The 16,508-nt window shown below is 34.1% G+C and overlaps 1 protein-coding gene across 2 annotated transcripts; it reads right to left on the reverse strand.

Annotated features, from left to right (window-relative positions):
• Nucleotides 1-100: 100 nt before the first annotated feature.
• LOC115703086 (vacuolar-sorting receptor 1) lies at nucleotides 101-5,938 on the reverse strand. Of its 2 annotated transcripts, XM_030630571.2 has the most exons (12): nucleotides 5,340-5,938; nucleotides 3,274-3,966; nucleotides 3,098-3,186; nucleotides 2,857-2,926; nucleotides 2,696-2,779; nucleotides 2,512-2,588; nucleotides 2,351-2,432; nucleotides 1,962-2,044; nucleotides 1,808-1,874; nucleotides 1,445-1,573; nucleotides 1,227-1,336; nucleotides 101-796 (listed from the first exon to the last, which is right to left on the reverse strand). In XM_030630571.2, the coding sequence occupies exons 1-12, from the start codon at nucleotides 5,650-5,652 to the stop codon at nucleotides 698-700; spliced, it is 1,896 nt and encodes a 631-aa protein (XP_030486431.2). In that variant the 5' UTR covers nucleotides 5,653-5,938; the 3' UTR covers nucleotides 101-697. The 2 variants fall into 2 exon arrangements, with proteins under 2 accessions (XP_030486431.2, XP_060963046.1); XM_061107063.1 differs by having other exon boundaries at nucleotides 101-1,336; nucleotides 5,340-5,807.
• Between the last annotated feature and the right edge of the window lie 10,570 nt (nucleotides 5,939-16,508).

Raw genomic sequence — 16,508 nt, forward strand, 5'->3', positions numbered from 1 at the left:
GGCAAACTCATTTACTTGTTATAAAAATACATGAAATAATTGTTATAATTCAAGAAGAATTTTTACAGGATCATAGTTGGAGGAAGTGGAAGACATTCTATTTTGTGTGAAATTATAATTTATTATATATTTTGGGTAAGTATTTCATTCAACTCCACTCCTATTAGATCCATTACTAATGTAGATATAGTCTTGAATATGCATCTGGTTCCTTAATTTATGAGTAACAAGAGAAAAGAACTCTATTGAGTCAACAATAGTGATCCTAGCAACCAAAAAAAAAAAAAAAACCAATAGTGATAACAAGAAATTCAACCTGTCCTAAAAGTACAAAGTGGGTAAATTACAGGGTTGCATACAAATTGAAAAACATGTTCCATGGAAATGAAATTCTGGATGATAAGTAACTCCCTAACCCTTTGAAATCTTCCTCTTCAAACCACATAAAATCAAATCCCTTCCTTCAACTGTCGTCCTCTGACTCCTGTTGCAGTGCATATGACAGTCCTAATAAACAACGGACATGTTGAAATCTGCATTAATTTATTATCCAAATATGTTACACGCATCTATACGACGACACTCTCGAGACTCGAAAAATTTTGACAAGATGAAGAAAGGTTGTTTCTATTCATGATACACATCCAGATTTTCATCATATCGAGTTCTTGGAAGAGTACAAATGGAGAATTCTTTCTCATGTGTGATTTTCGTTCACGTGATTTGGAACTTCTCCTTGGCTGTCCAGCGGCATATATTGTGCCATTATCGCTCTGATTTCTGAATCCATGTAAGACTGCAACAATAATATTCGGAACATCACAAACCAAAACACTTGGGCTTATAAGGAATTAAATTTTATACATTTCTGCTAGCAGGCATGCAAATATTATTTCATTCCTAATTAACCTGCTTGAACATTGACTACATTCAATTTTTTGGCAGAGTAAATAATCATTTAGACAAGGAAAGATAATCAATTAGAAGCAAGTCATCGTCCCCCAGACTCAACAAGTTTGGGGTAGAATCATTTTTCTTCATTTAATGATTATGTACAACGTTAGCACATGTTGTAGATATATTTGTAAGAGTTGCAAACAGTTGTACCAGATCAGTACTTAATCAAAGTCTCCCCAGTCGCCAGGAACCAAATAATAACGTACACGAGCACACAAATAATATATGAATTTCAATGTTGCTAACACAACACAGTGCAATAAGCTTACCCTTAATCTGTATTTGTACACGAGATATGCCCCACCAGCAGCCATACTCAAGCCTATTAAAATGATCCAAACAGCAGTCCAAGCAGAGCGTGTCTCTCTGGCACTTTTACCTGCAAATGATCCAAGAGAGAGCACAGAAAAAGAGAAACATTATATGATTACACATTATGCAAGTCTAGAACATATGTATTTTGGTTGGATTAGGTTGCCAAACTCACTTATGCAGGTGTCATGGTCCCTCATATACAATAAGTCCCCACCACATGAGCAGTCATAGCTTCCCCAAGTGTTTTTGCAGCTGCATTCAGAACATTGGCAGGCTTTTCTCTCTTTGCATTCATCAATATCTGAATGAAAAATTAACAGTATGCATATGAATTTCAAGAAAAAAAAAATATTGCCAGTTTGGACCATAGCTACAAAAATCAAGCCAAGCAAGATTGCCATACAAACTAAATAACCTAGAAATCATATAGTTTTTTTCCACATTGTTTTCTTGGCTCTCAAATTTCCTACCATGATTCATAAACTTGTTCTGTAACAGCAACATTAACAGAATGTGGAAAAAATATATCTCTTACCTACACAACTCTTGACACCATCACCCCTAAATCCAGGAGGACATTGACATTTGACCTCTCCATTATCCTGTTACACAGAAAGGAATCAAAGTTAAATATCTTTTTGAGGGAAAAAAACCTTGGAAGAGAAGAAACAGAATTGAGAATCACGTACAGTGCAAGCAGAATATGCATGCCCATTTCGAGCGTCATGCCAACAACCACCATTGTTTATCTTGCACCTCCCAGGCCCACTTGCTGAAAGCAAAGAGAACATGCATCATCGAATGAGCATTCATCAAGTGCAGATATTGAATGAACAGACAATCAAGATAATACTTTTAATAACATAAAGCTGCATCACAAAAACGAGCTACCATAATGGTTAATGGGTGCAGTCACCAGATATAAAATGTTTCTTTCTTCTTGCTCTTTTATCTTTTTCTTTTGGTGCACCCCTTAATCTTCCCCATTAGAAGGGGCAGAGTGGCAATTGCATTGCTTCCCTATCTAAATTTATAATAATTATTAATATTCATTGCAAGAAGCTGGAGCAGTCTTTACCTTCACAGGTGGTATAACCATCTCCTTTAAACTGCACCCCATCAACCAGGGGACACTCACATACCCTCCCACGAAACGTGTCCTGATTATATAAGATAATAATCAGAGAAGATGAAAAGGACAACTAGACACCTGCAAGAAAAGAAAGGTTCAAACTCTACCTTGCAGGCAGTGAGATTGGCTGCTCTATCATGCCAGCAACCACCATTGTTATCCAAGCACTCATTTGTCTCCACATCTGCCACAAATCAAACAACCAAACAAAATAAATGGGCTTCAATACGAAAAAGTTACATAAACTACACACAACAACCAGTTCACAACAACACTACAAATAATACATACCACCACTCAAACAAACAGCTGGCTCAGTTGTTTCCTCAAAACCAGAACAGATGGCCTTCAAAACAGCACCTTTCTCCAACTTTCCTGCAAACAGATACATAATTAGTGAATGATAGAAGCACAGAGCCAGATGGTCTACAGAATGAAGCACAAAGACCAACCTCTGTACTGTCGATTATTGACAACAAGAGTAGGTAATATGGTCACGTCACCTCTTGTTCCTTTCCCAACCTACACAAAGTTCCCAATCATTAGGAACACATAACACTTATTATCAGCCAAACAATTGCAAAAAGTGGCTCAAAATTACGAAATCACTCCAGCAAAAGAAAAATTCAAATAAATAACTCGAAATGAAAATACAAAACAAAGTGTAGTAAGTAAAAAATGATGGACAAATACTTGAGCATCTTGCTCTTCTTTCAGAACACGGTTTTCAGAGTCTGCAGAAGGGTCTCCCATGCACTTGTCAACACTTTTAACATCCAGTCCTGTCATATATTACATGAACACTCAAATTCCATCAAACAGCAATGCCAGAAATTAGAAACGAGTGAATGGAATGGAAATTTATATACCAAGAGATTGAATGACAGCAACAGCACAATCCTTGTTATACTTTTTCTCCTTCATAGGACATCTAATTTGGAAATCTGTCACATAGTCCCACCAGACCCAAGGCTTTTTGGTTTCATTTGCCACTTTAAAAACACAGAGCTGCCTCAGGTTTTCCAAAACCACATCTTTCCCTTCATAACCAGTGCTGAAATCCTGCTCAGGATCAGGGGCACAGTATCTTCCATGATTAATACACTGGGACTTGCACTGTTTGCTCAAGGTGAATGCCTCAGGACAGTACCAAGTAATGTAATGAGGCGTAAATTGAGTATAACCACCTTTCTCAAGAATTTGAGCTGCACCCTTAAAATCTTTCACAAATTCCATCAGCATGTCACACTTAACTCCGCATTCATCATTGCTGTTGGTCCATAGTTCATATTCCACTCGATCATCTGGATGTGGGACAGCTTCTCTCCAATCAAGATTCACGTTGACCATGTCCCCAGAACGGATTGATTTCTTTAATACTTCCCCAAAGTTTTTATCAATGAGTGCAGATGGGATGGTGATGTTCTCAATGTACTTGGCAGTTGAACCATCTTCTTCAGGAGAATCCATTGTAATTAGTGGTTCCTCCATGTCATCAGCTACCAGAACTGCAGAAGCTCCAGCCTTCTGGGCATTCCAGACCTTCAAAGCAAAGAAACAATCTGGAAAGAAATGCAAAGGGTGGTGAGAACAGTTTTTCATGAGCAGTGTCCAATAACTATCCAATCATTCATTCCCAGATCATGAAGAAAAAGAATAGTAATAATAACTTCCTTTCTTTCACAGCAAACCAATATATATAAAAAAAGGTAACTCTGAGATCATATCAACCATAGTCTCATGCATTGAAAGATCTTTTCTAAGGAAAAGGTATTGACAAATAAAAGACAAATGACCAACTGAAACCACAACCTAAAATTAAAGAAACAGGCATGAGAGACACTGAAAGCAAGCAAACCAAAACAGTGAAAGGCAAATAAAAAGGTAGGAATGACCCAATCCGGATCATGAAAATGCAATCTACCAATGAAGCAAATATGAACTCTAACAGCTGTAGTTAAAACCAAAGTTAATCAATTAGTGGTTAGAATAAGTTTCCTCGTTTAACTTGTTAAGTTATTAATTTCCATTTAAAGAATGATAAGAGAGAGAGAGGGGGGGGGGGGGGGTGTCAGTAGAAACATCACAACATAAAATGGATAGATGAAATTTGATTACCAAAAGTATAATGCAATAACAAACTTAAATACCAAAAATGAAAGTAACACTAACATAATATTTAAGGAGTCAACTTTACTTGATCCGAAATGATAAAAATATTGTTAAAAATAAAAGCATTTCAGTGAAGAAAGTGACAGAAAATAAGTCAATGTAACTAAAGTAACACAAAGAGCTTAAAGAATACTGCAAGTATAATTCAAAGAGTATATGTCACTACTAAAGAGCACCAGTCTTCTATCAAAGCCAAACAATACAACCTCACTGTAGCTTCAAAAAGGAGTGCCGAGCAAGCACTACGACCCAAATTATGAAACAGCTATCTTCTTCATCAACCAAAAAGCAACCGGTAAACATTTCGAGTTTACATGTATAGTTTTATGAAGCAACAAGTGCACGGATAATCATCAAATCAACTATCGGATAAAGCATAACTATCGGGTCAATTAAAATGAAGAAACTAAATCCAATCGTTGATCAAAAGTAGAAGAAGGGTGTCCATATGTGTTAGATGATAAAACTGGAAACGACTCAAGAACCTCACAAAATCAATTGGAAACCTAAGCGAACATATTTTCTTAATTGACAAAAATCAACAAAAGCATATATCATCAGTAATAGATAAACCAAACCATGCAACAGCAATCAAATTAACTACTGGAAATCGAAATTAATTCTTCCAATAATGGAATTGGAAGCTATCAATACAAATTAATTCATCATAAAAACAGTAAGTCCAAAAAACGATCTAAACGAACTAGGCGAACTCCAAAACCCTCAAAATCAAGCAAATTACGCAAAAATATGAAAAGATTACCTCCACGATCCAGCAAAACGAAGGTCGGAAGAGCTCCAGGCTTGGATTGGAACGAAATCCCAAAGTCAGAAAACTCCTTACAACCCTTTTGATTATCTTTTGGGTACAAAACATTCCCAGCCATGCTACCACCATATTGAGGTATTCCAAAGTTTCCAATGGCGCTGTCATGAGTTCCCCTGATTCGGTCCGGTGATGTTACCCTCAAGCTATTCTTCTCCACCACGAATCTTCCATGAATTGAGATAGGTGCGAAAGACAGTAGCAGAAACCCTAGAAAGAGCCTCATCATCACTGATCTCTGAAGCTCCATTCACGGAGATGGATTTGAACGAAGAAATACACAAAATGAGTCGAGTCGAGTCTGAGTCGTCGTCTCTCTTCAGAATAGAAAATATTAAAGACTAAATGGAAATATAGAATATAGGCTTTTCAGCTTAAGAAAATGAAAGTGAAATTACAATAATGCCATTGTTTTCATTATCACAATTAGTCTGGAAATAATTAGTTTTTTGTAATTTAAAAAATAATAATAAACTTTAAAATAATTTATCCTTAATCTTGGGCGGATTTTTTTTAATTGATTAGTTAGACTGTTATTTTCAGGTTTTTATTCATTTTTCACGTATTAAATAAATAAATATTATTTATTTTTCTCGAGATTGAGAAAGACAAAACTATTAATTGAAAGGACTGTTTTTCAAGATATATTAACTAAATTTATTTATTTACTTATATAGCTTCAGGACCTACCTCTTTGTGTTTTTCTGCTCTTTACAGAATTTCCATGCTTTGTTCTTTAATGAAGTTTTTTCTTAAAAAAAAAAATCCAAATATTTTTTTTTAACTTTATTTGTTACAAAAAAGAAAAAAAGAAAAAAAGAAAAAATAATTTCTGCTATTGTAGATTAATGTACTATATCGACGTCGTATGAAGTTCCAAAATTGCCCTTTAACACGCAAGGTAAGAGTATAAGAGTGGAAATGGTATTATTGTAAATTCGTATATTTACCTTACCTAACAATTTAACCTCTTCTTGAAGAGTCCAAAGAATACTTATCCACGTGTTACATGAGGAGTCTTTTATTAATTTCTTTTTTTTTTATTTTATTTAATTTGAGATTGAATATGAGCCGCTCGATTCACCCTTCCCTTCCACGTGCGTTTCTTTTTTATTCTTTTAATTTTAAATAAGGATTTCTTTCCCTAAAAATAAATAATAAATTAAAAAATAAATGTCTCTTTCATATCTTTATTTATTTTGATTTTTTTCTTGAGGGGATAGTAGCACATTATTTACTTTTATTTTATACTTTATTATGATATATTTCTCTTATAATTTAGTTAAAATCTTATCCATAGTAGTACATATATTTATAGCACAATCCTATATTATAAATATTCTCCTTATTTGATTTTTTTTTGTGTGTCCAATTGGAACACAACAATCAGTCGAATATGTTTCATTCAATCATTGTGTAACCATATCATGCAAACTTCTAAAATTGGTTCTTTTTTAAGGAAGTTGAACCCATAAAATAAAGCCTAAAGGGACATATACTTCTAAAATTACTTTGTAAAGAAACTACATTGTTTATAATAATGAGTTAGATGTTATATTAAGATTTTTTATTCTATTTTTTTTTTTTTTGGGAGAAATCTACTTTTTTATATTAGTCACAATTTTAATTTTGCAGCATATTGACTAAGCATATGAAAATATTTTCCATTGATGTAAAAAAGAAATAACTTGATCCAATATATACAAACATATTCTTTTGTTATTATTGAACAATGTATAAACATATTCAGTACATCATAATTATTTTTTTCCTCATGAATTTCAATTATATATGGAATTACATTGTTTATAGAAAATAAAATTTTAATGAATATATGTGATTATATTTTTGACATTAAAATTCATCATTCTCTTTATTTTTCTATTTTTCACTATCATATAAATTCATTTGTTCTTTTATCCTTCTCCCTTCATTCTCTCCTATCTACTAACTAAACATAGTGTAAAATTTATTGAAAAAAAAAATAAAAACAAAACAAAATACATTATGTAAATACTCTCGTTGATGTTAGGAAAACGTCAACTAACATACATCATATCCTAAAAATTTAGTTCATGATATTCATGTTCACATTTATAATAAAACTAAAAACAGAATTTCACATAAAAAAAATAAGAAGAGAAGAAAGAAACTGGCTGTGGAATGAATTCAAATTGTCACTCTCGCTCTACCAATCGTCTTTTTCTGCTTCTAGGGTTCAATTTTTGCGTCCCCCACTTTCTAACTCAAAGTTTATTTAAATTAGCATCAGTTTAAACTCAAAATATCGCAAAAAATACGAAATCGCCCTCAAGTCATACGGACTCCCTCGCCGCGGTGAGTCCAATGCTTCGAAAACAGGCCATTCGACCTCGATCGTCGCAGCCATAAGTCCTCTAGTCGCGGCCATCAATAATTTGTCGCGACCACCTTCTGCCTCGCCGCGACCATTGAACAAAACACGAAATCCTCTAATTTGTAGCAATCTCACCGTGGGGAGATTGTCTAGAAAATAAAAATTTCAATGTAATTTTTCTCACCTCGGTTCTTTATCAAATATTGATGAACTAGACTTGTAAAAACCACATAAACCTAAAAACACAGCAAACAAGCATAATTTTGTCATAAAAGTATTAAATTGACTAAAAATAATTCTAAATATAACATGAAATTTGGACTAAAAATAGCTTAACAGTCACTCTATTCACTAGTCTAAGAACATGAACAAAATAAATAACAACAAACTTATTACAACAATCAATAATATCTCTAATAATACAACTCAAATTTAAATGATCAGTAATACGCTTGTTTTTTACAACAATAACAGTAAGGCAATTCGATTCTACAATCAACTTGTCATACCCCAACTAAATGCACAAACCCAAGCTTTTGTGAACCGCAAGAGCTTTAGCCACATCTGGTTGGAAAATGTCATCAAAGCACATAAGTAATTAATTGTAATAAAATTCAATACTTAAGTATTTTTGCCGCCAAATTTTTACTCGCGTAATTAACTATAGAGTAATTTATGGTGTAAATACTTAAGTTTAGTTCTCAGTTGTAGATAATTACATAAGTTTATTTTTTTATAGTAATAATATCTAAGTTATATTTTCGAAACTTCCGTAAATACTGTTAAGTGTCAAGTTATTATCTATATGTCAGTTTTTATTGGTATATTTAAATTAATTTTTAAATAAAAAATTAAAGACAAGAATCAATCAACAAATCACACGTAATCATTCACTTCACGGTCAAGTCTTTACGGAAGTTTTAAAAATATATAACATATGTATTTTTAACAAATAAAACGACATACGAAGTTTTGCTACAATTATTATTTTTTTTACAAAAGTATTTTTTTTATTTTTTAATAGAAATATTGATTTTGGTTGTTTATTTGTTTTTTTTAGAACATAGTTTTTTTGGTTGCATTGAATGCCAGAAGAAATAATTGCTTAAAAAATTTTCATCATAATTCTATATATCTATATCTCATTATTTTGGTTTTGTATACTCGCGCGTCTTATTTTATAGCGTTACACCTACTCCCACTCCCACTTCAATTCTGTTTTTTTTTTTTTTTTTTTTTTTTTTTTTTGAGGGAACTCCCACTTCAATTCAATCTCTACTCAAAAACTGAAAAAACATTATTCATTACTTTCTTTCTTTTTAAAGAAAAAAGTGATAAATATACTTAGTTTACATGACCAGCGTTTTCTTTTTTTTTTAAAAAAAAAAAAAAATAAATAAATAATTAGAATTTTTTTTCCCAAACTTTCACGTGTATCAAATCATACCCCTGAACTTTTAAGGTCGTTAAAAATGCCCTCTGAACTATTGAAATTGTTGAATTTAAGGACTTTTGTCCAATTTTAATAAAAAAATTCTAACATAGATGAAAGTTTAGGAGACATGATTTAGTACATATCAAAATTTGAGGGGCATAATTTGGTAGATATCAAAGTCTGGAGAGCATAGTTTAGCACATAAACAATCACTGAAATAGTAAAATTGAATGAAATTAGACAAAAGTTCTTAAATCTAACAATCTCAATAGTTCAAGGGAATTTTTAACGACTAAAAATATTAAAGAGCATAATTTAGTACATATCAAAGTTCGAGGAAAAAAATCTTAATTAGCCAAAAAAAATAGTTTTTTTTGTTAGAAAAATAAATTAAATTTGATACTAGAACTTAATTATATTAATGACATCAGGACAGTTATTTGTCTATTTATTTATTTTAAAATATGATAAGTTTTATGTCTACCCATATATATTTTTACAAACATCAATTAAAGAGCAGTTAACACAGTTGCACTAGGAAAAAAATTGTGTTGTGAAAAAAGTGCAAGAAAATTATGTAAAAAGCTGCAATTAATTGTAACTTTTTATTACAATTTTTTAGTCAACTTCTACAACTAAAATTACATGTTAAAATGTTTTTTAAAATATTTTTGATAGGCTAAATTAGGAATGTCAATGGGGCGGGTCGGATCTGATCCGACTATGATCCAACCTGATCCAAATCATGTACGGATCTGCCCCGTCCCGCCCCGCCTAATCGAATCGGATCCGACCCGCCTTATACGGATCGAATCAAATCCGACCCGACAATTTTTTTTAAAGAATTTTAATATTAACTTATAATTTTATATCCATTTTAATTTTATATCAATGGGTCCGGGTCCGGGTCAGGGTCAAGGTCTGGGTCCGGGTCCCGGGTCCCGAGTCCGAGTCTCGGGCAGGTCCGGGTCCAAGTCCAGGTCCCGGGTCGGGGTCCGAGGTCCTGGGTCCGAGTCCAGGTCTGGGTCCTGGGTCCAAGTCCCGGTCCAGGTCCGGGTCTGGGTCCTGGGTCCGAGTCCGGGTTCGGGTCCCGGGTCCCGCGTGGGTCTGGATCCGGGTCCAGGTCCTGAGTCCTAAGTTTGGGTTCGGGTTCCAAGTCCTGGGTCCGGGTCTGGGTCCCGGGTCCCGGGTCCGCGTCCTGGGTCCGGGTTTTGGGGTCCGGGGTCCAGGTCCGGGTCCCGAGTTTGGGTCCCGGGTCCTGGTTTAGGTCCAGGTCCGAGATCTGGGTCCCGGTCCCGCATCAGCGTCCGGGTCTGGGTCCGAGTTTGGGTCCGGGTCCCGGTCCGAGTTTGGGTCCGGGTCCCGGTCCGAGTTTGGGTCTGGGTCCCGGGTCGGGTCTGGGTCCTGGTCCAAGTCCAGGTCCCAAGGGATTTGAGTCTTGAATTAAGCTTTTTTAAAAATAAATTGAAATCGGGTCGATCGGATCTGATCCAAGATCCAATAAGTATCCAAATGTTTCGGATCAGTGGTGATCCGTCGGGTCGGAGCTCCAACCCACTCTAACTAAATGAATCTTTTTAACATGCCTAGGCTAAATTTAAATTTAAATACTTAACTAAAAAACTAAAACTCCTTAAAAATAAAATCCCAACCAGACATTTAATTATGAAACACAATATTTAATTATACTAATATCACCGAACTCCTAAACATTTGTTTTTATAGCACTTGTGAATTTTTGTTGTTATTATTATCAATGTTTCTTTTCTTTTTTCTTTTTCTTTTAAAGAAAAACATAATTTATTATCTATGTTATTGTTTGTTGGGGAGTTAGTGGACATAAGACAACCTTCCCACTGACGAATCATTTCCAAGGATGACGAGACTGTTCCAATAGTTGAAGGACACGTGGACTGAAATTCAGTGAGACTTTAGTCTCCTTGGAAGGAAATACTTTTCAGAAAGTAGAAAACAGAATATGAGATTTACAACCAAACAATTATCAAAGAAAATTGTTTCATCAAAAAAAAAATTATCAAAGAAAATTGAACTCATAAATAAATTAATTAGTTGGTTTCTATAACCTAATGGTTCTATGAAATTTCATTATATAAATTAAAATGAAAAAATATTTTATTTTCTGAGCCTACTTTGTTAAATTTGTATGTACATATAAATATTTATTTATCAAAATAAACTTAGATTCCAATTTATCAACTAATGTTATTTTGGTCATGTTCTTGAGAATATTTTGATTATGTGTAAAAATGTCAATGTTATGGGTTTCACCCAGTACTGTAATAGAGTTCATAATAATACCACTGTCCATAATTTAGCTAAATTGTCTTTATATTTGGATACTGCAGCTATGTGGTGGCATAATAATGAGCATGGTCCTTATATTTGGTTCCTTTAATAATAATAACAAAAAAAAAAAAAAAACTAATATTATATTGTAACCAATTTACTCAATAAAAAAAAATATCATACTCTACATAGTTGATATTTTTTCTGCTTGAAATTTAATATAAGTTCATTTTGTTATTGTCCTTTAAATGTAGGTTAATTACGATGATATATACTAAATTATGCTCCTTGAATTTTTTACGCCGTTAAAAAATCTCCCGAACTATTGAAATTATTATATTTAAGGACTTCTGTCTAATTTCATTCAATTTTACTAATATGACGATTGTCCACATACTTAATTATGCCTCTTGAACTTTGATATCTACTAAATCATGTCCTCCAAATCTTTCAAAAGTATAAAATTGTGGCTCCTAAATTTTCATTCACATGAGACTTTGTTTAGTAAAATTGGACAAAAGTCTTAATATCTAACAATCTCAATAATTCGAATGGAATTTTTAACGACTTGAAAAATTTAGAAGACATAAATTTAGTACATATCAAAGTTCAGGAAATAAAAAATCAAATTAACCACAAATATATGAGAGCAAGTATTAATAAACAAAAAAGAAGATTAGTTTGTGTGGACCTTACCAAATTTATTGCATAAATTTTACAGATTCCACGTGCAATATTAATAATAATAAGTAAAGTAGATATGATTTTGTAGTTTATTTGTTTATTTATTTATTTTGAGATGTAGGAATTTGGGATGTTATTGGATCTATATGTTATTATCAACTCAACAACAACTAGTCTCATCCCAAACATAAAAAAGCCACAAGCAATGGGAGACTTTTGGCCTATCAACCTTTGCAATATGCTTGGTTTCGAAAAACAAAAGAAATCCTTTGCAATGTGCTGACAAATTGATTTCCAAAGTATTTGGTTATCCCATTTAAATAAGTCTTGCTTTTGTAATATAGGAAACTTAGAGTATTTTTTTTTATCTTCAAAGAAATAATGGGAAAGAAAGGTTAAACTTAATATGAATAAAGGCTTTTAAAGAATTGAATGGTATTTTTCAAAACACCACATCAAAAAATAAATTAAGATTTCTCTTAAAAATTAGTGTCCCATATTAATGTTAAACCTATCAAAGTTTGATACATCAACTAATCTATTTAATTTTTTTTTATAGCAATAATACTAGTAGTGAGGTACGGGATTCTATCTGTGCTATGCTGGAAATTTATGAGGCAGATGAAAATAGCTATTACCTACGCCTTCCTTGTTTGGTTGGGAGGAATAAGAATGCTATCATTGGCTTTCTTAAGAATAAGCTCCAGAAGAGAATTCAAAGGTTGGGAAGGGCGTATTTTGTCTCGTGCAGGAAAGGATGTATTGCTGAAATCTATTGCTCAAGCATTGCCAAATTATGCTATGAATATATTTCTTTTGTATTTAGACACTTGTAAGGAGTTAGAGCTGCTTATGGCTAAGTTTTGGTGGCATTCGGCTTCGAGCAGTGGTAAAGGTATTAATTGGATGAGTTGGGAGCGGTTGTGTTGTCATAAACATGCAGGAGGATTGAGTTTTCAAAGCTTGAGAGACTTTAATTTGGCTCTTCTAAGGAAACAATATTGGCGGTTGTTGGTTAATGATGACTCTTTGGTTAGTAGGTTCTATAAGGCAAAATATTATGCTCATGATAACTTGTTTTCTGTAGAATTGGGAGATAATCCTAGTTTCATCTGGCGAAATATTCTTGAAGCTAAAGATCTAGTACATTCTTGTGCACAAAGAACAATCGCTGATGGGGAACATGTATCCATTCTTGCATATCCTTGGCTCCCACATAGTTCTAACAGCTATGTCATTACAAGGCACCCTGCTCTTGTGAACGAATCGGTCAGCTGCCTCTTTCAAGTTGGCACTCGCGCTTGGGATGAGAATGTTGTGAGAGACTTGTTTGTTTCACGTGATCAGGACCTTATTTTGTCCATTCAGCTTAGTAATTCGGCCGTAAATGATGGTTGGAACTGGAGACTTGAGACTTGTGGGAATTATTGAGTTAAAAGTACCAATAAATTTTTGCAAGAATCTAAAGGTGCTTGGTGCCATGATGCCAATACTGATTTTTGGAAGCGCCTTTGGTCGTTATAAATACCTCCTAAGATCAGTAATTTCTTATGGAGGGTTACTTCGGGTGTGCTCCCAACTTGTATTCAGCTCAAAAAACGTCATGTTCCCGTCAATGTTGACCGTTCGTTGTGTATCGCTCATGCAGAAACCGTTCAACATGCGTTGGTGGAGTGTGAGTTTGTTAAAGCTGTTTGGAATCGCAGCATGGTCGACGTCGGGGCTGGGGCTGCCACATTCAGCAGCTGGCTGTTGGGGATATTCGGTAGAGGGCACGAAGGTGAAATGGAAGAAGTGGTTGTGGTGAGTTGGGCTATTTGGCGCGCGCAGAATGAATTTGTTTGGCAAAACAAGAGTTGGTCTACATCCAATATTGTTGCATCAACTAGGAACATGCTTGATCAGTATAAATTTGCTCAAGGAAGGAAGGGTCTTTCGTTGTCTCCGCTACATGATGGGGGGCAAAATCTTGAGCGTTGGATTGCACCTAAGTTAAACAAGATCAAAGTTCGAAATCATCATGGTGCTATGGTAGAAGCATTCAAGAAGGGGAAGATTGGTTGTGTTCAACCTAAAATTGCTGAGATAATAGGCATTAAAGAAGCTTTGAGTTGGATTGCAACTCATTCGTGGGATAGAGTCATGTTGGAAACAGATAGTTTGGTGTGTGTCCAAGCGATTCAAAGCGGTATTTTTATGCCTTCAAAGTTTGGTCTTATTGTTCAAGATGTTCGAAATTTACTTTTGGCTATATTTTTTGTTGATTTGTGTTTTGTAAAACGATCTGCAAATAAGTTGGCTCATTGCTTGGCAAGAGACTCTTATTTCTCTACAGGTCGTGTGCTTCAGTTGGAGGATTGTTCCTCTAAAGTGCGTTATATTGTTTTGAACAAATTTATTAATTAATAAATCTTATGATTTTTATTCAAAAACAAAATTAATTGATGTGTTAAATTTTGATTGATTTAACACAGTATGGGGACACCACTTTTTAACCGAAGATCTTGATTCTCAAAAAACAGGTTTTCACTTTAGATAAATCATTCTCATTATGCAATGTTTGTCTATAGACACTTTTCTTTTTATGCTGAGATGTAAAATGATCTTAGATTTAAAAATTAAGTTAATAAATGTCTCTTTTTTTAAAAAAAAATCAAGAACATGACTACATATAATAAATTAGCTAATAAAAATTATAAAAATATATAATAATTAAATTAAGTTGTATAATTTTTTTAGTATTGCATATTATTATATTGTAATAAAAACGAATAAATATATTAGATATACCATAATCTTTAAGTAATTTACTTCTTATTTTTTTAAAAAAATTATTAATTTTTTTATGTGATAAAAGACAATATAAATAATAAATAATTTAAAAAGATTATTTTACTAATGAAAATATTTATTAATATAGTTCTATAATTTGAGACCATTTACTATAATTTTCCTAATACATTTTGCCTACAATGTAGAGACTTGCAAATAATTTTGGCATTAAAAAGAGACACATTAGTGTAACAAAAGTGCTTAATTTTCTTGTTAAAAAAGAAAAATCTTAATTTTCTTTATATTAGTTTTGTGCAGCTAAAGCAATGGTAGTTATGAAATTAATAGCACTTATTATTAAATCAATATGGGTATACTATTATTACTTTTGCATTGGTAGGCTTTATAAGCATGGTGTCTTCCTTAGAAGACACCCTTCCTATCCTCCTATCTCTCTAGACTCTTTTTTTTTTTTTGAAAATAAGCGTAGATATATATATGAAAAAGATACTAGACCTCTCGGTCATTACACAAAATGTTCTCCGGTAAGGAGTCAATCGGAATGGATCCGTACATCCGGTTGTTAAAAGCCCAATAAGCGACATTATGGGCCATAAAATTACAAGACCTACTAATGTTCGAGAAATTACAACATATGAAATGAGGAGAAGACCTAGAGCAAAAGGAGGCATAGTTCTCTAGCGCCCAATGGGACGCCTTCCCATTAAGGGCGTCGATTGCTAGCCTCGAGTCACTCTCCACGATAATATACTGAAGCTGGAGCTCCATCGCAACGGACATCGCCAAGCAGCAGGCCGCAGCTTCGCCACAAAGAGCATTTGAGAAGTCCAACCGAGACGTGTGAACACACACCACCCTTCCCAAATGATTCCTTGCAACAACAGCTGTACACATACTCTCTAAGCCCACACGAACATCACAGTTAAGTTTGATCCACTCCAGAGGTGGTGGGATCCAGCTATCCCTCGCCGATGGCGGAGGAGTAGGCACAATGGTAGTATGAATCTCTGCAAAAGAAGAGCAAATAATGTCAATAGATTTCAAAATATCCGGAGGGTAATTGTTGTGAACCGCATCATTACGCATCCGCCAGATATTGTCAACAACAATAGACGCATAGAGAAAAACATCCTCAGCCCTAACGCCTCTATTATTAAGGCTCCAAATGAACTTCACCCAGTCCCAAACTCGAATACCAGAATCACTCACTGGAAAAATACCCCAAGGTGACGAACGCCACAAGTGCATCGCCACATCACAAGTTAGAAAGAGGTGCTCCAAGGTTTCCTCTCCCCTTCCACAGAGGGGACAGTTGGAATCATCAATCGCAAATCTCCTACTAATGGCAGCTCTTACCGGAAGGGCATTTGAGAGGATACACCACCAAAGAACCTTTTGGCGCTCCATAATCTTACTATTCCAGAGTTTATTCCAGAGTGAAGGAGCGACATCACAGTAGGGCGCTCTCTCCAAAGCTTGGACAAGATAAGCAGATTTAGAAGAGAAATGCCCATTACTTTCCAAAGTCCAT

Source organism: Cannabis sativa, chromosome X, assembly GCF_029168945.1.
Source record: "Cannabis sativa cultivar Pink pepper isolate KNU-18-1 chromosome X, ASM2916894v1, whole genome shotgun sequence".
In the NCBI taxonomy this organism is placed as follows: Eukaryota; Viridiplantae; Streptophyta; class Magnoliopsida; order Rosales; family Cannabaceae; genus Cannabis; species Cannabis sativa.

Coding starts and splice junctions, on each gene's coding strand:
- LOC115703086 (XM_061107063.1), bottom strand. CDS start 5,652: ATGGAGCTTCAGAGATCAGTGATGATGAGGCTCTTTCTAGGGTTTCTG. Junction 3,187..3,273: donor TGCTGTCATTCAATCTCTTG/GTATATAAATTT, acceptor AATATATGACAG/GACTGGATGTTAAAAGTGTT. Junction 2,433..2,511: donor CCAATCTCACTGCCTGCAAG/GTAGAGTTTGAA, acceptor TTATATAATCAG/GACACGTTTCGTGGGAGGGT.